This window comes from Sorex araneus, chromosome 2, assembly GCF_027595985.1.
Source record: "Sorex araneus isolate mSorAra2 chromosome 2, mSorAra2.pri, whole genome shotgun sequence".
Classification (NCBI taxonomy): Eukaryota; Metazoa; Chordata; class Mammalia; order Eulipotyphla; family Soricidae; genus Sorex; species Sorex araneus.
The window spans coordinates 119,755,980-119,773,735 of record NC_073303.1 but is presented as its reverse complement, the minus strand read 5'-3'; the positions used below and the strand labels follow the sequence as shown (position 1 = coordinate 119,773,735).

Here is a 17,756-nt window from a genome sequence, read left to right as displayed (position 1 = left end):
AACAAGACCTCTCAGCATGATTGGGCAGTATAATCCTATCCATAAAATATTGCTCCTTGTTCTGCCAAACAAGTGGTGGACCCTCCTAGGGACCCACTCACTGACTTGGCAACTGAGAGCCCATCACACACAAAGCCGGTAAGTCACAAACCCAGACACAACTCCTCACATTCCTTGGGGAGGAAGCAAAGCTTAATTTAGATAATCCTCTTTGCAAAGTGTATTACTTGATCCAAACCAGACATGGTCAGCTAAAGACAACTGCTCCTCCATTTCAGAGATACCTCAAGTAGAAATAGCTTCTGGCTGCATTTGAAGGATTAAGATTTAAAGACAAGGGTATGGATAATTAATAAACTCTTTTTAAAATACATATAAGCAATTTTATGCTTGACTCTGACTTTCCAGCTACTCAAATGGTCAGGGGCAGGCTCTTGATCTTACTGCTCTATAAAGTGCTTGGTAAGGGATTCTCTAATTCTATGTCATGTGTGAAAATCAATAATAATAATGCAGAAAGTATGTTGTGCATCACAAATGAATATTTTTGGCTTATTAAAAGAAAAACACACTTTATTTCCTAAGTGGTTTATCGAAGAATATGTTTGGTTTAATAGTATAAATTCCCCAACTACTCCAGCATACCTAGTGCAACCAGCAACAGGAAGCAGACAGAGAAACGTGGGGATACAGTTATGTCAGGATCTAGAACACACTGATAGTCACTCCACTCCTAATCACATGTGAAACAATGTCATTCCTCAGGGAAAAACATAAAGAGGTGCATGGCAGATGAAAAAGACACATGTAACTTTCTATTAACCTGAGCAAATAAATAAATTAATATGAATTAATTTTAAGTCACTTACTCATAATAAATTATTGTATTTCTGGATAAGGAATTGTATAATCCTAAAAAAAAGTCATGGAAAACAATAAATGGTATGTGGCAGATGTGTAAGAAAATGCAAATTTTCCTCCAATATTAGGATTAAATCAAAGGAGGTAAAATCAGAATACCTGTCTGTGCTGGCAATCATGTCAGTGACCTGCAGTTGAGCCCTAGCCTTGACTCAGCTGTACTGATGAACAGAGAGAACAACTGTTAAGCACTTACCCTTTAAAACACTGACCATTTCATGGTAAGAATTTCGTAGTAGAAAACAGTACCAGGTACCATATCAAAAACCATGATGGAGACAACCAAAATGATCTGAAATTAAGGTAGAAGGGATGGATATATTTTTTGAAAAAGAAAGAAAAAAACAAAAGAAGGAATGAAAATGAGCAGAAAGGAAAGGAGAAAAAGACAGAGACGAGGATATTTGAACACAAATGACACCTAGGACATCATTAATTTTTGTAGTTAAGGGTGAATCCTTTCAGGCTTTCAATTTTTTTTAAATGGTATCCTGATAGCTAACGTGTCCGATGAAGATGAGGAATTAATGTGCAATACCAAAATTTGTAAAGAACCAAAATTCACTCTGACAACTTTTCTAAAAGATAAAAGTAAGTGGTAACATACTCAGTAAACTGTAGAAAGTATATTAAAAACATCCAGGGTCACACCATACAATAAAATACCATGTTTTAGAACATGCATCTTTTAGAAAAGGTAACTAACTCCAAAGGAAGCAACCTATAAAACAGCATATGGAAGACTTTAATTGTGAAAAATATATTTGTAAATAGTGAACAACATATGTAGTTCAATGTAAAGTAATGGTAGTGATTAATGTCCTTTTGTATAACTTATCCCTTTACTATAATATATGCACATTATTAATCTAATTATTAAACAACTTAAAATACGATAAAATTATCATTGCTTTAATATATCTATACATTCCTAGAAAAAAGCTTCCAAATAGCTTTTTTATTCAATGTAAACTATATGTGAAGGTTCACTTTAGTGACAAAATTATAGTCTGGTAGAACCCTAAGTCTAGGGATGGCGTAGGCCATACCTGTTATGTGCATATGTCCGATTACTGTGAAAATGCAGCAGGGAAATTGTATATTTTAATAGCATTTTCAATTTCAAACATTTAATCACTAACCAATACAGTCAATTCCTGTAAAATTTATTCATAGTTTTACAATTTTGCCCATGACAGTACTAGAAAAAAAATGCAAAACTTTTTAGATATACAAGTCATGGGGTATGAATTCTGGCCATTCAGACTCTAACCCAATAGCATTTATTTTTTAACGCAATGGTTTAACTACAACTGTGGTGCTTTGTTTTACTTTTAGCATGAAGCTGGAGTTGGTAAATCCTAAACTGTCAATATATCAAGAGGCATTCTGCTACAGTGAAGAAAGCAGGCCAGAAATGAGTTACGTATGCCAGTTCTGTAAGCAACATGCTTTGTGACCTGGCATGGACTGCTGACTTGCATAGTCAGCTTCCTCATCTGTAAAGTAAGAGAACTGGCAGCCCTAATAGGTTCCTTCTTGGTTTAGAAGACAAAAACAATTCCACTGACACAACGGTATTGGACAAGATTCCAGCAATACAGAGGTCCAACTCAACATAATAAACAATAACTAAAACTTCAAAACATCCAGATACTCAGAAAAAAAATGCAATTATTGTGTCACAAACTTGTCCACACTGGAGCCATGTTTTGAACTATCCAGTGTATCAGTAATGGTAAAATAATCTAAGGAGGAAATAATGTAGGAAAATTGAGTAACGTAAGAAACTTGGTTTAGGGAGTTCCTCTTCAAGCACTACTCCCTGCACTGAGGGAGTATCTTTGTTACTTATTCTTTTCCTTATTGTTTTAATAAATTGAAAAAATAGGAAAACAAAATAATATAGTCAAATATTACATCTCAGCTTTGAAGATCTCAGAGTCCGATTTCATTCAACTGCCATGATTCGGTTTATAAAACGTGTGTAGAGACAGTCAAAGAAATTTAAACAGGGAGAAATAAAAACTAAACTTTGCTTCTCTCTATTGCATGATCTTTGAATTTAAAAATCTTGCTTTGTACAAGTTTAATGGCAACTAAAAGGAAAATTCAAGGTACTGGATTTTTATTTTATGTAATAGTGAGGTTTTATTTCCTGTACAGCTATAGATTTGCATTCTGTACATTTATTCATGGGGCTGGAGCGATAGCACAGCGGTAGGGTGTTTGCCTTGCATGAGACCGACCAGGATTCGATTCCTCTGCTCCTCTCGGAGAGCCCGGCAAGCTACTGAGAGTATCTCACCCACATGGCAGAGCCTGGCAAGCTACCTGTGGCGTATTCGATATGCCAAAAACAGTAACAAGAAGTCTCACAATGGAGACATTACTGGTGCCTGCTCCAGTAAACTGATGAGCAACGGGATGATAGTGATACAGTGATACATTTATTCATAGAGTAGGTATAACATTCAGTTGTAAAGTCAGATTATTTTTGTAAATATACCTAGATATAAACAACTGAATATAAGGGAAATTTGTGTTAAAAGTCATAAAACAAATACTTTAAAAGGATAATAAGAAACCATTACATTTATTATTGATATATTTGTAATATGTTCTCCATAAACTCTTCTTCATATATTAAAAATTAATTTTTCTTTTCTTTAAACTACTAAATATTTAGGAGTTGGCAGAGAGGTAAAGGATAATAAATACATACAAAACATTTTTTGGAACACAACACCCCTCACCTGTTTTTCTCATGAATCTTTAGGATTTCATTAGTCTGTTGAAGTAGTTGCTTCTCAAGCTTATATGTCGATAATGAATTCTCCAGAAGTTGTATTTCAAGACGAGAAGTTTGATTTAGTACCTTAAGATAAAACATGAAAATATTTCACAATTATAATCAACAAGCATTAGCTATTTTTAAATTTGATTGTTTTATTTCCTTGGAAGGAATGTTTCTTCCAAAACAAGTCATCAAATGGTAAAAATTCTAATTAATGCTTTATATTATTTTAAATTTGTTTGGGACCGAGTTTACAATTTGGTTAGAAATTCAATTGTTAACTCTATTTCTTATGCTTCATTTCCACGTACTAAATTCATAGGTCAGGGGCTGGAGAGATAGCACAGCAGGTAGGTCATTTGCCTTGCACATGGCTGACCTGGGTTTGATTCCTAGCATCCCGTATGGTCCCCTGAGTACCGCCAGGAGTAATTCTTGAGTGCAGAGCCAGGAGTAACCCCTGTGCATCACTGGGTATGACCCAAAAAGAAAAAAAAATTCATAGGTCAATCTCCTGTACTACTTGCTTTATACTTATATAATTTAAAATGTTGTATTTTAAAAAAAAAGAAAAGTAGAAGGAGGGTCACATTATCCTAAGGTGTAGTCTTAGTAAGGGAAGTGACTAGGATTTTATATTGTACGATAGTCCAGTTAGAGAGAACTACTACAGTTGTACTTCTGCCCACACTACACAAACATTTTCTTCTAGAAAATGTAGATACACTCAATTAATTTTTAATCATTAGACTCATGGTACAGTTCAGAACTTTAGGAGAGTAAGAAGCAATCTAAAGGTTCTTCTCTAAAATTTACACTAACAGAACTCCCATATTTTCCTGGATTCTTTTTTTAAAGGAGCCTGGGGCACACCCAGGGGCACTTGGGCTTACTCCTGGCTAAGTGTTCGAGGATTACTCCTGGTGTGTCTGGGGAGGGCGGGGGGGTGGCATACAGCATGTGAGCTATCAAACTTAACTAGATTTATTTTCTAGATAAGCATCCTATATTCTATTGGCTATATATAAAAAAGTGCTTGGGTACTTTTCCTCCTTTCCTGTGCTGTACTCTAAATTTGGGGATGTGTACATCACAAAGCCTTTAAAAAATAACTGATATATCTGAAGTTAGACATGAATAAAGGTGCAGGAGAGAGATGTATTTACAGGGGAACAAGATAGAAATTATGGTGAGATAAGAGTTAGCTGCTGGGGGCTAGGGACCCAGCATAAGGTAAGAATAAGGTGAGTTGAACTAAACTGTTTTTTTTTTTTTTTCAGCAATGCATTTGGTACCTGAACACTGCCTGGAGTGATCTCTGAGCAGAGCCAAGAGCACAATCAGATGTGGTCAAAAAAAAAAAAAAAAAAGAAAACAAAAAACAAAAACAAAAATGTCAAATGTCTTAGATGCACTATTAAAGGGGAATACAAAATTTTTAAATAAAACCTTCAGCAATCAAATAATATTTCAATGTAGCATTTAAATAAATAAAAATAGTGCAAAACAAACCCATGTTTAAATATGGAACATACTACCACATTTAAATATATACTCTAACCCTACACTTGTGATTCAGTTTTGTAGACCCAATCTTACCCTGTCTTTCCTCTATGCCCAGCCCTGCAGTGGTGAAGCTAAGGCAGAAGAAAGTGAGATGGGGCATTGTGCTTTAAAACTTTTAAGTTGCTAAGATTCTTTTCTTTATTTCAGTATTCATGAATATGTAACTGAGAACCTGTCTAAAAGCTACTATGGATGATTAAATAGTATATTAGTGGAGTAATTTAGAATTAAAAAATAATTTCCTATCATATTATTTCATTTGAGTAAAAGGAGCAATAAGAACCTGTGATTGAAGATCAAATCAGAAGCAGAGAAAAAACAGTAGAGAATGCAAAGATCAGGGAACCACAAAATAGAACTTTCAACTAGTCAACATAGCTTCTTGTGGGAAAAATTTTGATTTTTATAAAATAAGAATTAAAATATATAAATTAATAAAATATTGGGTGTGATACTGATCTCTTTCTGTTAATATTTTGCAGTGTTTGACAGAGTATTCTGTAAGTGTTATTCATTTTATTGGGCATTAAAATATTTATTGAATGCTTTGAGTGCATTGTGTCACTGAATCAAACATATACCAATAAATTAAAGCTATTCATTCCTTATTTATTGCAATCAATGCTTTCTGATATCCTCAAGTATTTAAAAATGTACAAATTATAGAAATTATTTTTCTGCATGTCCACTGAGAACACATATAGAGCCATTCAGAATTACAGGCAATGCTACTTTTGTCTAAATCTGAAGCCTGTAATAGCTCCAAATTTTTCTCTATTTTGTGCTACTTCTAGTCTATTTTCCACATACTGATCATGATCAGAATGATCTCTTTAAAACATAAAGCTAATTATGTTATTTCTTGTTAATGAGTTAATGACTTCCTTTTGCAAATAGAAAACCCAAATCCTTAGCTTCAAGGACAAAGTCCTTAAACCATCAGGGATCTGCTTATTTTCCAGATCTTTCTTTCTGACATGCTCCTCCTGACTTAATAGGCTCCAAGAATAATGGCTTTCTATTTCCTACCACATGACAAATTCATTTCCAGCTTCATATTTTATACTCAGTTTGCTCAACCTGGAATGCTCACATCTCTCTAGGTACAGTTGGTTTTTTCTGCTCAAAGACGCTGAGAAGTAACCCCCACATCACCCTCTATTGAGACATCAAGTTTGATTTTTTTATGGATTCATTACTGTTAGAAACCATCTCTTAAGTTCACTACTGGCTCTCTGCACTAAGGGATGCCAGTTGCAGATAAAAAGGATGCCTCTAGCTGGTACCCTCCCGGCCTTCCCTGCTCTGTCAAGGGCTCACTACACTGGGTTTTCAGAGATACTTGCTGTATGATATGCTGGGCAATGCACAATAAGTTTTCTTTCAAATTAAGAAATGGTAAGGAGAGAGTAAGAAGACCAACCGAGCACCAAGGTAAGATTTGATTATGATCGTGTCAGTCTAAGGCAGCATCGGAAAGGAGGGGAAGAAGAGGAACAAATCTCAGATGTCCAGCATAAAACATCTGAATTAGGCTAAGTGGGGTCATCTCAGGTCAGTTTTAAGTACACTGCCAATCTCTTCTTTACTTTTGGGGACCTTACCTTGACCCAGTTGCTGCTTTATTTCGGCTCTCTCCACTGATATATTAAAATAGACCTAGAGTTCAAAAGTGGGCAACTGAAAGAATAATACAGAAAACTATGATAAATCGACCACTTTCTTGCCATGTGTCTATATAGAATTTGCTGCTTAGCAATAATCTATGTGTTCCATTAAAATGACAAAAGACATTTCCTTCTTTAGCCTAAACACATTCCAAAGCACATCTCTAAGAAAAAAGAATAAAGAGAGCAGAGATAAGTAAAAGAGATGAGGGCATGTGAAGGTAGCCCCCCAAACCATCTCAGGACTCAAGAATTCTCTACGATGTCACAATATGTAAATTATAACACTTGATTTGAACGTTTACAAACTATACAAACTTTTTTTTTCTCGTAAAAATAACAAAATTTAGAAATAATTTCTAAAAGGTATCTATAAAGAAGTGAGCTAGAGAATTTCAGCCAACTATTCTTTACTGATTTTGAAAAACATCCTGATATTCCTTAAATTGTTCACTTAGTTAACAATCAAAATACTATTAAGTTAATTGCTAATAATATTAATACTAAAACAAGGGTATAGATTTAGGTATAGTACAAACCAATAAATGAAATTTCCTGTACTGCTTATTAAACTTAAAATAAATTAATTAAAATAAACTTATTTATACTTTAATAATATATTTTTAATAAAATATATTAGCCAAGGTATAGTAACCCATAATTAGATTTTGGCATAAGAATGAAAAGTACATATACAAGGTATGAAAGAAAATTTTTTAAAAAATTCACAATCAAAGAAATAATTTTGGGGGGAGCAGAGAGATGGTACAGTGACTAAAGGACTGCCTAGCATGCATCAGACCTGGGTTCAATTCCTGACACCCCAAACGGTTCCTGAAGCTGCCAGAAATAACAACTAGCACAGAGCCAGGAGCAAGCCCAGTCAGGTTGCAGATCAAAACTAAACAAGATTTCTTTTGGTGAGTGATGACCAGACATGACCAAACATCAACCTAAAGATTACGGAGTGAGGGAGGAAGGAAGGGAAGGAGGGAGGGAGAGAGAAAAAGAGAAAGAGAGAGGGGGGAGAGAGAGAGAGAGACACCTGACTCTATGGCTGGAGATGGGGTGGGGGACACTGATGTTGGGGACACTGATGCTGGGAAATGTACACTAATGTACACTGGTGGAGGCATGGGTGCTGGGACACTGTATGACTAAAACCTGAGCATGAACAGCTTTGTAAGAGTCTATCTCACAGTGATTCAATAATAAAAAATATTAAAAATTAAAGGCTAAAAAAATTATCTGTTAATATCCGAGGGGTGACAACCGTTGAGACACGTGGTGGCTTCTGCCCTAATCAAGTTAAAATAGAGTCACTAAGAGTGTGTCAAGTTTGAACTTATGTGTCCTGCTGAGGCAGAATATAGTGACCAGACTAGTATTTCTTCAAAACACTCAAACACAATGCTCAACTCACCAAAATATATGTCCCACTTTCTTAAAACACTTTTAAGTGTCTCACTTCTTTTCAAAGAGAAATTTTATTCATTATTTTTACACATTTTTGGCCACACCCAACTGTGCTCAGATTTTACTCCTGACTCTGTGCTCAGGCATCACTCCTTGCTGACTCAGGTCGACCATATGGGAGGCCAGGGATTGTAATTGGGTTGTATGTGTGCAAGGCAAGCACCTTACTTGCTGTACTATTACTATGGCCTTCACAAGAAAAAAAAATATTTTAAGGCAGAAAATTACAAGAAATTAAAATGGAATATTAAAATCTAAAACCAAAATGTTTATAAAATTTTGGAAAGAATCATTAAAGAAATTTAAATCATCTTTAATCTAGAAATACTATGAATCGGTGACAGGATACTATAATAAAGTATAATACTCATTATATATATTTTTTATGTTACATGGATGTTACACTTAGAATGTAGTAATCAACTCACTGGGTTATTTTTCATAAATAACACATTTAAATTACAAAGGCAGAAATTGTGGTAGAAGAAACTTGTCTAACATAGATAATAAGCAGACACAGAGTGGAACCTAGGTAGCTGTGCTAAATCTGAGTTCTTCCCAAAAGAAGAACAAATATTTATTTCAAATAACTCTGAGACCCTTTTGTTGTTGCAGTGGAAACATTCAATTTTATCTTTCCTCCCCAATGTTACAATAGAAGACATTCAATTGTTTTGTTGTTGCAGTGAAAGACATTCAATTTTTTTCTTCCTCCCAACATTATAGTAGGCAGGAAGGTACCAAGTTTCTCATGTTTTTTCAGAATACAGAGAAAATAGACAACTAAGTGCCCTTGTCAGAACAGCTTTGCATTAGACTGTTTCTATTCAAAGCAATATTCTGGCTCATTAGATTTCAGTGGATCTATATTAACTAAAAATCAGCAAAAAACCCAACATTGCCCTTTACTCAGAAATACTGGCTTAAAACTACAGAAATTAAAGGACCAATGACAGTTTACTTAATGATTTTGCAAGCATATAGAAAGAGTCTACTGTGTACTTAAGTATACAATACTGCCCTAAATCCTAAGATCAAATTAGTTAATAGGACACATAAAATACTTGCTCTTTTGTTGTTTAAATCCTAAGCAGTTGTTATTGGCTATTTTTTAAAATAAAGAGTCAGATAATAAATATATATGATGTGGAAGGCCATATGGTATCTGGCACAATTATTCAACTCTGTCATTATGTGGAGAAAGTGGTAAAAACACCACATATGAATGAATGTGTATAACTGTGTTCAATAAAGCTTTACTTATAAAAAGAAATAGTAGGTTGAGTTTGACTTTGGCCCTTAGGTCATAGTTCACAAGCTCTCTCCTAATGGGTTATCAAACACTTTTAAAAGACCTTTTGAGAAAATTAATTACCCAAGCATTTTCCTTAGATAATCCATTAGCAATTTTATTTCACTGTCTTTTCATTAAGATGAGTTTTCATGCTTATTCAACTAGTCCCTAAAACAAGTAATAGAGCTCCAGGGCACCAACTTTTAATATTCCCTTTAAATGTATTTCTGCCTGAGGATTCATGTTTATCGATTAACCTGTTCCAAACTGCCTTAAATTTGTAATTATACCACTGAAGTACACTCAACAGATGCAAGAGTTCATGACCTTTGAGAAGCAGATGATACAACAAGATTGGACATGCAGAAAATTTATTAGGGGAAATGTCTGTCAAAGAAAATGGGGAAGAAGCCAGAAAAAGCCAAGCAGTGCCTTCTCACTGGGATATAGGTCTGACTGCAATGAGGAAGAGAGGGAAGGAAGAAAGATCAGGGAAGTCTCAATGTGCAGGGCCATTGTGAGAAAATTCAGCAACTGGTGAAGCAGCCTTAGCAAATGACATGTATCTGTTAAGCCCTAAAACTCCCACTTCAGGTTTAACTATTGCCACCCCACTGAGTCACTGGCTACTGCAAACCATGGCTTCTGCACTAAGAGAAGGATAAATTTCAAAGCACAGCAGCTGGGGCCATTGGTGAATTAGACCTCCCACAGTTGATTGGATAAATGCATGTTTATTGCTATAAAAAAATCACAATACTAATTATTTTGATAGAAAGTTAGGAAATAAATGGTTTAGAAAAGTTTTGTCACATTAACTTAATTAAAATCAGTAGGATGGGGCTGGAGTGATAGCACAGCGGGTAGGGCGTTTGCCTTGCACGCGGGCGACCCGGGTTCGAATCCCAGCATCCCATATGGTCCCCTGAGCACCGCCAGGGGTGATTCCTGAGTGCATGAGCCAGGAGTGACCCCTGTGCATCGCCGGGTGTGACCCAAAAAGCAAAAAAAAAAAAAAAAATTAAAATAAAAAAAATTAAAAAAAAAAAAAATCAGTAGGATAAAGACAGCTTTACTTATTGTTATATTCCATGCAGCTGGAATAAAATATCATGGGCTTGTATCAAGAAGGTGCTCAGATATATTTAGTAGAATTTGGTTAGGACACTCAAGTTCCCACATAAATGATTGTAAATTGGAGAAAACAGGCTCATTTTCAAGGAATTCCTTAGAGTTACATGACAAATAAAGGCAAGAACAGAGCAGAACCTTGATTATAGGAGATGCTGTGCAGGCTCATGGCAAATTGGTAGTAATCGCTAGGGTCAGAGTGATAGTATAGTCAGGAGGGTGTTTGCCTTGCATGTGGCCAACATGGGTTCAATCTGCAGCACCGCATATGGTCCCCTAAGAATGCTAGGAGTAATTTCTGAGTACAGAGCCAGACATAAGTCCTAAGAATCTCCAGAAGTAACTGCAGTAACATCTTTATTACATATACAAAAAAACAATTTTCTACTAGCTTCACATTGCTTTCACATTATTTGATTTCCATTTTTATCCTGTGCTTGGACCCATTTATTGTCCTGTGACCACAAAAACCATGAGAGAGGCAAAAGAGCCAGAGTGGGCTAAGCATGTAGACCCTGGTGCTGGACCACTTAGTCCAAGGACTTGCTCCAATATTTATTAATTCATTTACTTGACTAGTTCTACCACTTTGTTTCCATTTCAATATCTATAGACAAGGGATAGTAACAAAATCTACCCCAAGGGCTTTAAAATATAAGCCAATAACTAACACACACATATAATATCTTAGAACAGAGTCAAGCAAAGATTATCAGAAATTAATTTTAATGCGGTTAGTCTACTAGTTCATCTCTAATCAAAACTGCACTGAGGAAAGAATTCAGACTCATACTACATGAAGGGCCATGAATAGTGCCTGAGACTAATCTTTTCACTGCATACGTGGAAAGAGGGAGAAAAATATTGCAAGTGAGACTAAGGACATGGTGTTAGTTTCTGATTCTAACCTCCATTATCAGCAGTTATTTACAAGTATTCACTATCTGTCTCTTGATCATTATGCTTATTGAGCACAATATTTTAAAGACATCATTTCAGTAAAACCAATATTCTAACTCTTTTTTTAAGTTCAAGTCTAGCAGTTCAGGAGTACAGAGAGAACTAGAAAGCAGTGTTGCTTAACTTTATAGCATTATCACGTGAAAGAGCACTACAAAATATTACAAATTGAAGGCATAATTTATTAAAATAACTGGATAAAAGAGTCAGTTTTTGGAAAAGCAGTACAGCAGGTAAGTCCCAAAGGAAATGCACGGAATGATTTGCACAGCACAAAATTATCTGTTGGTTTAAATATGCTAATTATGAGGCTGGAAAGATAGTACAGTAAGTACAGCACTTCTTGCCTTGCACACATTTGATCTGGCCCAGATTTGATCCCTGGAACATCATAAGTTCTTTTACTTCTGAGCACAGAGACAGAAGTAAGCTCTGAGCATCTCCAGGTGTGGCCCCAAAACAAAGCAAAATAACCCAAAAACAAAATACGCTAATTATATAAGAAAATAGGGTATAGGATGAAGGTGAGATTCAGGATTCATTTTTAAAACTTAATTTAGTCATGATTCAGAACTTAAGCATTCTTGAAAAGTTAAGTCAATGTACAAACATGAATTGTAGGGTTGTACCTCATTGGATGTACATTCAAGTGCTTTGGAGAATCACAGATGCAAATACAAAACATGAAAATGAAAAAATGAAAATGTGTCACTGCTTCTGTTATCATAGGCCGGGGAAGAAAGGAGTAGAATAGTCTTTTTTTGTTAGTGTAAATTTTTATTTCTGTATTTTTGGAGGGCACACAGCTGTGCTCAGGGCTGAGCAGCAAACCTGTGTTGACTGTGTGCAAATCCAGTACCCTAACCACTGTACTATCTATCCAGTCCCGTATTTTTGTTTTGTGGTTCAAGTCATTGTTTTCTTGTCTATATCCCTGTCACTTGGAGTTCTATTGAATTATTTGAATTTTGAGAGATCTGCTAGGTTTTTAGCTATCTTAAAATTACTCTTAATTCATCAAATAAACCTCTTTTGGACCTTAATAGCTAGTTTTCAGTATTCCATATAGGATTGAAGATTAGTCTGTAAAATTTCAGAGCTATTTTTCACATATTACATACCTTTGGCTCTAAACATATAGAACATGTTATCTTTTAAAATCTTATACAATGTGCATTTTAACCACTTAGAGACTAATAATGGGAGTAATTTCTCTACAATACCAATTTCTAAATTGGAAGAGAATGAAAAATAAAACAACTCAGGATATTAGGGACAAATGGAAAATACAAAGCTCTCATATATGTCTGACAACTTATAACAGAAATGCATAAAACTTTCAAATATTTAGTCAAGTAGAATGATGTGTGTTTCAGTGAAGAGCAGATGAGAATGATGTGTAGGAGATTATTAGCATTCTGTTCTTAAGAGAAAAAGAAAAATATGTTCACATCACTTGTACAAGAAGCCACTATTTATAAATCACTAAAATTCCTTAGTGTGATGATAAATTACTATATAAAGTCTTATCCCTTTAGTTATATTAATTTCCTTTCCCTATCCCCCATAGTTATCTGATGGCAATATGCTGCAGAACATATTTTCCGAATCCTATATGGATTTTTGCGACATACAATGAACATTTAAGCTCATATTCAATTACTTATTAGTACTGTCAGGGTGGAGCGATAGCACAGCGGGTAGGGCATTTGCCTTTCACATGGCTGATCTGGGTTCAATTCTTCTGTCCCTCTCGGAGAGCCTGGAAGTATTTGACCCACATGGCAGAGCCTGGCAAGCTACCTGTGGCATATTTGATTATGCCAAAAAAAATCAGTAACAACAAGTCTCACACTGGAGACTTTACTGGTGCCTGCTCGAGCAAATCGATGAGCAATGGGATGACAGTGACAGTGATACAGTGATTAGTACTGCCAATCACAAGGAACAGAAAAGGAAAGAAATGAGTCCTACATACTGTGAGTCACAGACTTGATTACTCACTCAGTCAAAGTGAGAAAATCATTCATACTTTGGGAACTCTAGTCTGTTCTAAATAGTACCACAAAGAAGTATGTGGTAAAGTTTCTTATGTAATATAAAATACTCTATAACCAAAGAAATTATCCCTGTTGTCTTTAAATGTCAGTATATGATCTGTGAGGCCATTAACACAATAAAATAAAATAAAATACTTCTACACCTCAGTTTTGAATTTCTATGGCTCGAGTAGTTAAATAAAGAGATCTTTGGACTGGGGTGGCTCTGATGCTGTGGTATCTTATATAAGCAAACAAGTCCTAAGCCAGAGTCAATGCCCTCAAATTCCCAAGGAAATAAAAGTCAGTAACAACAATCATTATCAACCAGCTGTTTTTTCCAAATAAGGCAACCACTTAAGCCACAACCAATCAAAATCTTTCATTATATCTCTATTAAAACCTTTCCCTAGTGCCCCAGTTTTCTTTTAACATATACTTTAGCCTAATCATTACTGGTAGGGAGATAGCTCAATGGTCTGGAGCACATACTCTGCATATAGGAGGCTGGGTTCCATTCCCAGCACTACATGTTTCCTCAAGCATCCCTAGTAGTGATCCCCAAGCACCAAGCCATATGTAATCCCACCAGCACCACTTAACTACACCCCCAAAGTCAAAACCCAACCCCAATAGAATGCTATCTAGAAAAGCCATGGCCATAGTTCAAAAGCAATGCTGATAATTGTTTGGTTACCACTTTATATATTTGCCAACTGTAGTGGTAGGCAGTGAGGATTAGGGAGTATAATTTTTATACACGCTTATGTATAATAAGCACAATTATACACAAATAATTATGGCACTGTCCATGGTAGGGCAAAACTGCATATGCATACATATTAATATATGAAGAATTTTCAGGTGACTTCTCATTACGAAATCATTGTAGATTCTTTAAAAAAAATTATTCATTCCTAAGATTTCATATGAGGTTTTCCCATCCTGTCCACTGAGTTCACAAAACCACTGTATGTATCACTATGAACTCGAACCACTATATACATCAAAGGAACCACTCCAACCTAAGCAGTTATTTTGTTTGACACGTATCATATCACAGTTAGTAGCTGTAGTGTTTATTTGAACTTAAATACTGATTAAGTCCCTTGCCAGCCGTGTGTTTGCAAACACATAGAAAACTAAATAGACTGGCTCATTAAATCAAAAGAAACATGCATAGCCTGTTAGGCAGTCATTGTTATTACCAATAAACAAAACAAAAAAATGTACGTTTCCCCAGTCTCAGTGCTGAAATATGCTGTGTTTATGGAATAACCAAAAACCAAAACAAAACCCAAAATACCCCAAAACACAAAGTTCCAGGTAAGGAGTTGGTTGATGAGGGAGCCGGGGTGTACCTGGGTCTCAACATCTGTCAGCTTTCTGGTTTGCTCTGCAGTCTGAGAGAGGAGGCTGGTTCCTATTTCAAGCATGGTGGCCGTGTGGTTCTGAACTGCATTCTGCTGTATTTGGGCCATTTCCGACTTCATATTTTCCACAATGTAGTTCTCAATCTGTAAGAGATAAAGAAGAAAACATACTACATTATAATAAGCAAAGCCGCTCCGCTAGCGCACTCTAATATTTACAATGACCAAACAAGACACAGCTGGCAAATCAGCCATCTGGCAAGGATCCTCGGCATCCCTGGGATTTGGGGGAAAAGCAGCAGTGCACACAAGAATCCAGTTAGCAACAAATCCCTAATACATACAAATAATTACATATATACATAATTGCAATAATGTGAATTTGCACTTCCATCATCTCCTTTAACCCTCACAGCAAAGATGTGAGTTAATCAGACTGTCTATACTGTTTATTTTTTATATATATAAATGAAGAGACAGAATCGGGAGACCAATGATGAGCCCTGGGTCAGCCAGAAAAAGAGCAGGAGAGTTAACTGTATAATTTCAATCTAAATCTTAAATGTCTATAGTCTTTTCAGTATATCTGATTGACTACTCATCTCCGAGTAAAAATTCTGCCTCATACTTCAAGAGTATCACCTCAAAGTCTTTCCTGGGACAGGGAAATGGGTGACAAGGAGTGCGAAAAGGTAGCTGTCCAAAACCAAGCCTAAGGGAATATGAAAGTACAGAGGGCAGCATTATAAAACGCGTTACAGAGCCTGAGCTAATCATCACCGCTCTTATGGTTCCCAGAAAGCTTCAAATTTGGCACTGAATGTATGTCCATAAAAGGGGCTCTGGGCCTCTCACCTGCAGTAGTGTCTTGTCCATTTAGTGCCATCTGAAAGAACACTATAGTTGTCAATAAATGGTATTATCAGGACAAAGAAGAATTTTTAAGTGCTTCACAGCAAGGGAGCTTGTCAGGCACTAGTGAATAAAACCAAACATATGTGCTACTTGACAAATTCAGAAGAAGTCTGCCCCCTTCCTGTCAATATACTTACTCCTTTTTTTGCATCCCCCCCCACTCCCCACCCCACTGCGTGGTGACTACATTTTATTACCCAATTACACATATGGGGAAATTGCATCCCAGAGAAATCATGTCCAAGGCCACACACCACAAAAGCAGCCAGACTTGGATTTGAGTGCTGAAGTCCTTAACTTTCATACCAACACTCTTAGCCACTTGCTACCTCTGCCAAGTCCTGCTTTATAAACTGAGTTCCAAGTCATTAACAGCTACGTGATTTTCACTGATTTAGTGAAGCATAATATATTCACTACTTTATAATCCACAGTAACATTATTAACATTGTAATAAATAGAGTCTAAAAACCAAAATTCCCCTATGTGAAACTTTGGCAGCTTATGTTCTAACACCATCTCTTGCTTATTTCTATTTATCAAACACGAGTCTTCCCAAAGCTAGAGAAATGAAAGAGGATAATCCAACTCACATCATTATAAATACATTCTGACATTTTCTTTGTCAATATAAATTATCTCCCCTTTATTATTTATTTCCAAATTAGCAGTAGTAGGAATAATTCAACCCATAACAATTTTATCATAAACCAAACTGATGATGGATTAAAATAAATGTGTGTAAAATCATTGTAAGAGGGTTTCTGGGTCAAATTCTGGCAATATTCCAACTGAACTGACATAAACAACAATGGAGGAGTAGGGGAAATGAGGTAGATCAGAGTATCAGATGTCTGTTGTTTTAGAGTCTGCCTGGTAAGTTTTGCCTTTCCTTCTAAAATACCCCAACTTTCTTTTGGAAATTTATCTCTATCGACTTTAGAACAAATGCTTTGGGTGGAATTGTTCCATGTTAGCGTCATTTGTCAGCACATGTTTGAATCTGAGAAACCAGAATGTTGTATTCTTACTTAGAGAAAAGTTGTCAAAGAACAGAAAGATAATGTGAATAAATTAAGTCTTGGTCTGGAAGTTTGGCCCATTATCTATCAAAAAATAAAATCTTTCACCTTGTGATTATCAGAAAGCTTGTGACAACAGTAAGGTTGAAGTCACATTTTGCTATAATAAAAGGAAGAAAAGGATTAAAGTGTCTGCCACAGAGGCAGGTAGGAAGGTGGAAGGGAAACTGGGAGACATTGATGGATTGACACTGGTGAAGGGAGGGGTGTTGAAACATTGTTTGCCTGAGATTCAGTATGAATGACTTAGTCACTATTGGTGAGTCAATAAACGAATAAACAAAACTGGAGCCACGTAAGACTAAGGCTGGCTCAGAAAAGTGGGTAACAGATGAGAGAAAAATGAGAGGAGAAGAGGAAGTTGAGAGAGGGGAGAGGAGCAGGTGGGTAGTATGTGTAGGAGGATACCTTAGTGCACCTGATATGCCCTAACTACTCAATTGCAAATTATGTGATCTAATAATCAACCGTGGAGCAGTCCATTGTATTTTTTCTATTTTATCTCAGTCACATTGTTTTCTAATACATACAACAA

General features: G+C 35.9%; 1 protein-coding gene across 2 annotated transcripts in view; it reads right to left on the bottom strand.

Annotated features, from left to right (window-relative positions):
• The window catches only part of ANGPT1 (angiopoietin 1), a 278,618-nt gene that overhangs the window by 115,274 nt on the left and 145,588 nt on the right, over positions 1-17,756 (bottom strand). For both annotated transcript variants that reach the window (XM_004607673.2, XM_004607674.2), the window contains exons 2-3: positions 15,213-15,368; positions 3,678-3,799 (exon numbers count right to left, since the gene is read on the bottom strand). In XM_004607673.2, the coding sequence (XP_004607730.1) occupies positions 3,678-3,799; positions 15,213-15,368 (278 nt within the window). The remainder of the gene's footprint in view (positions 1-3,677; positions 3,800-15,212; positions 15,369-17,756) is intronic.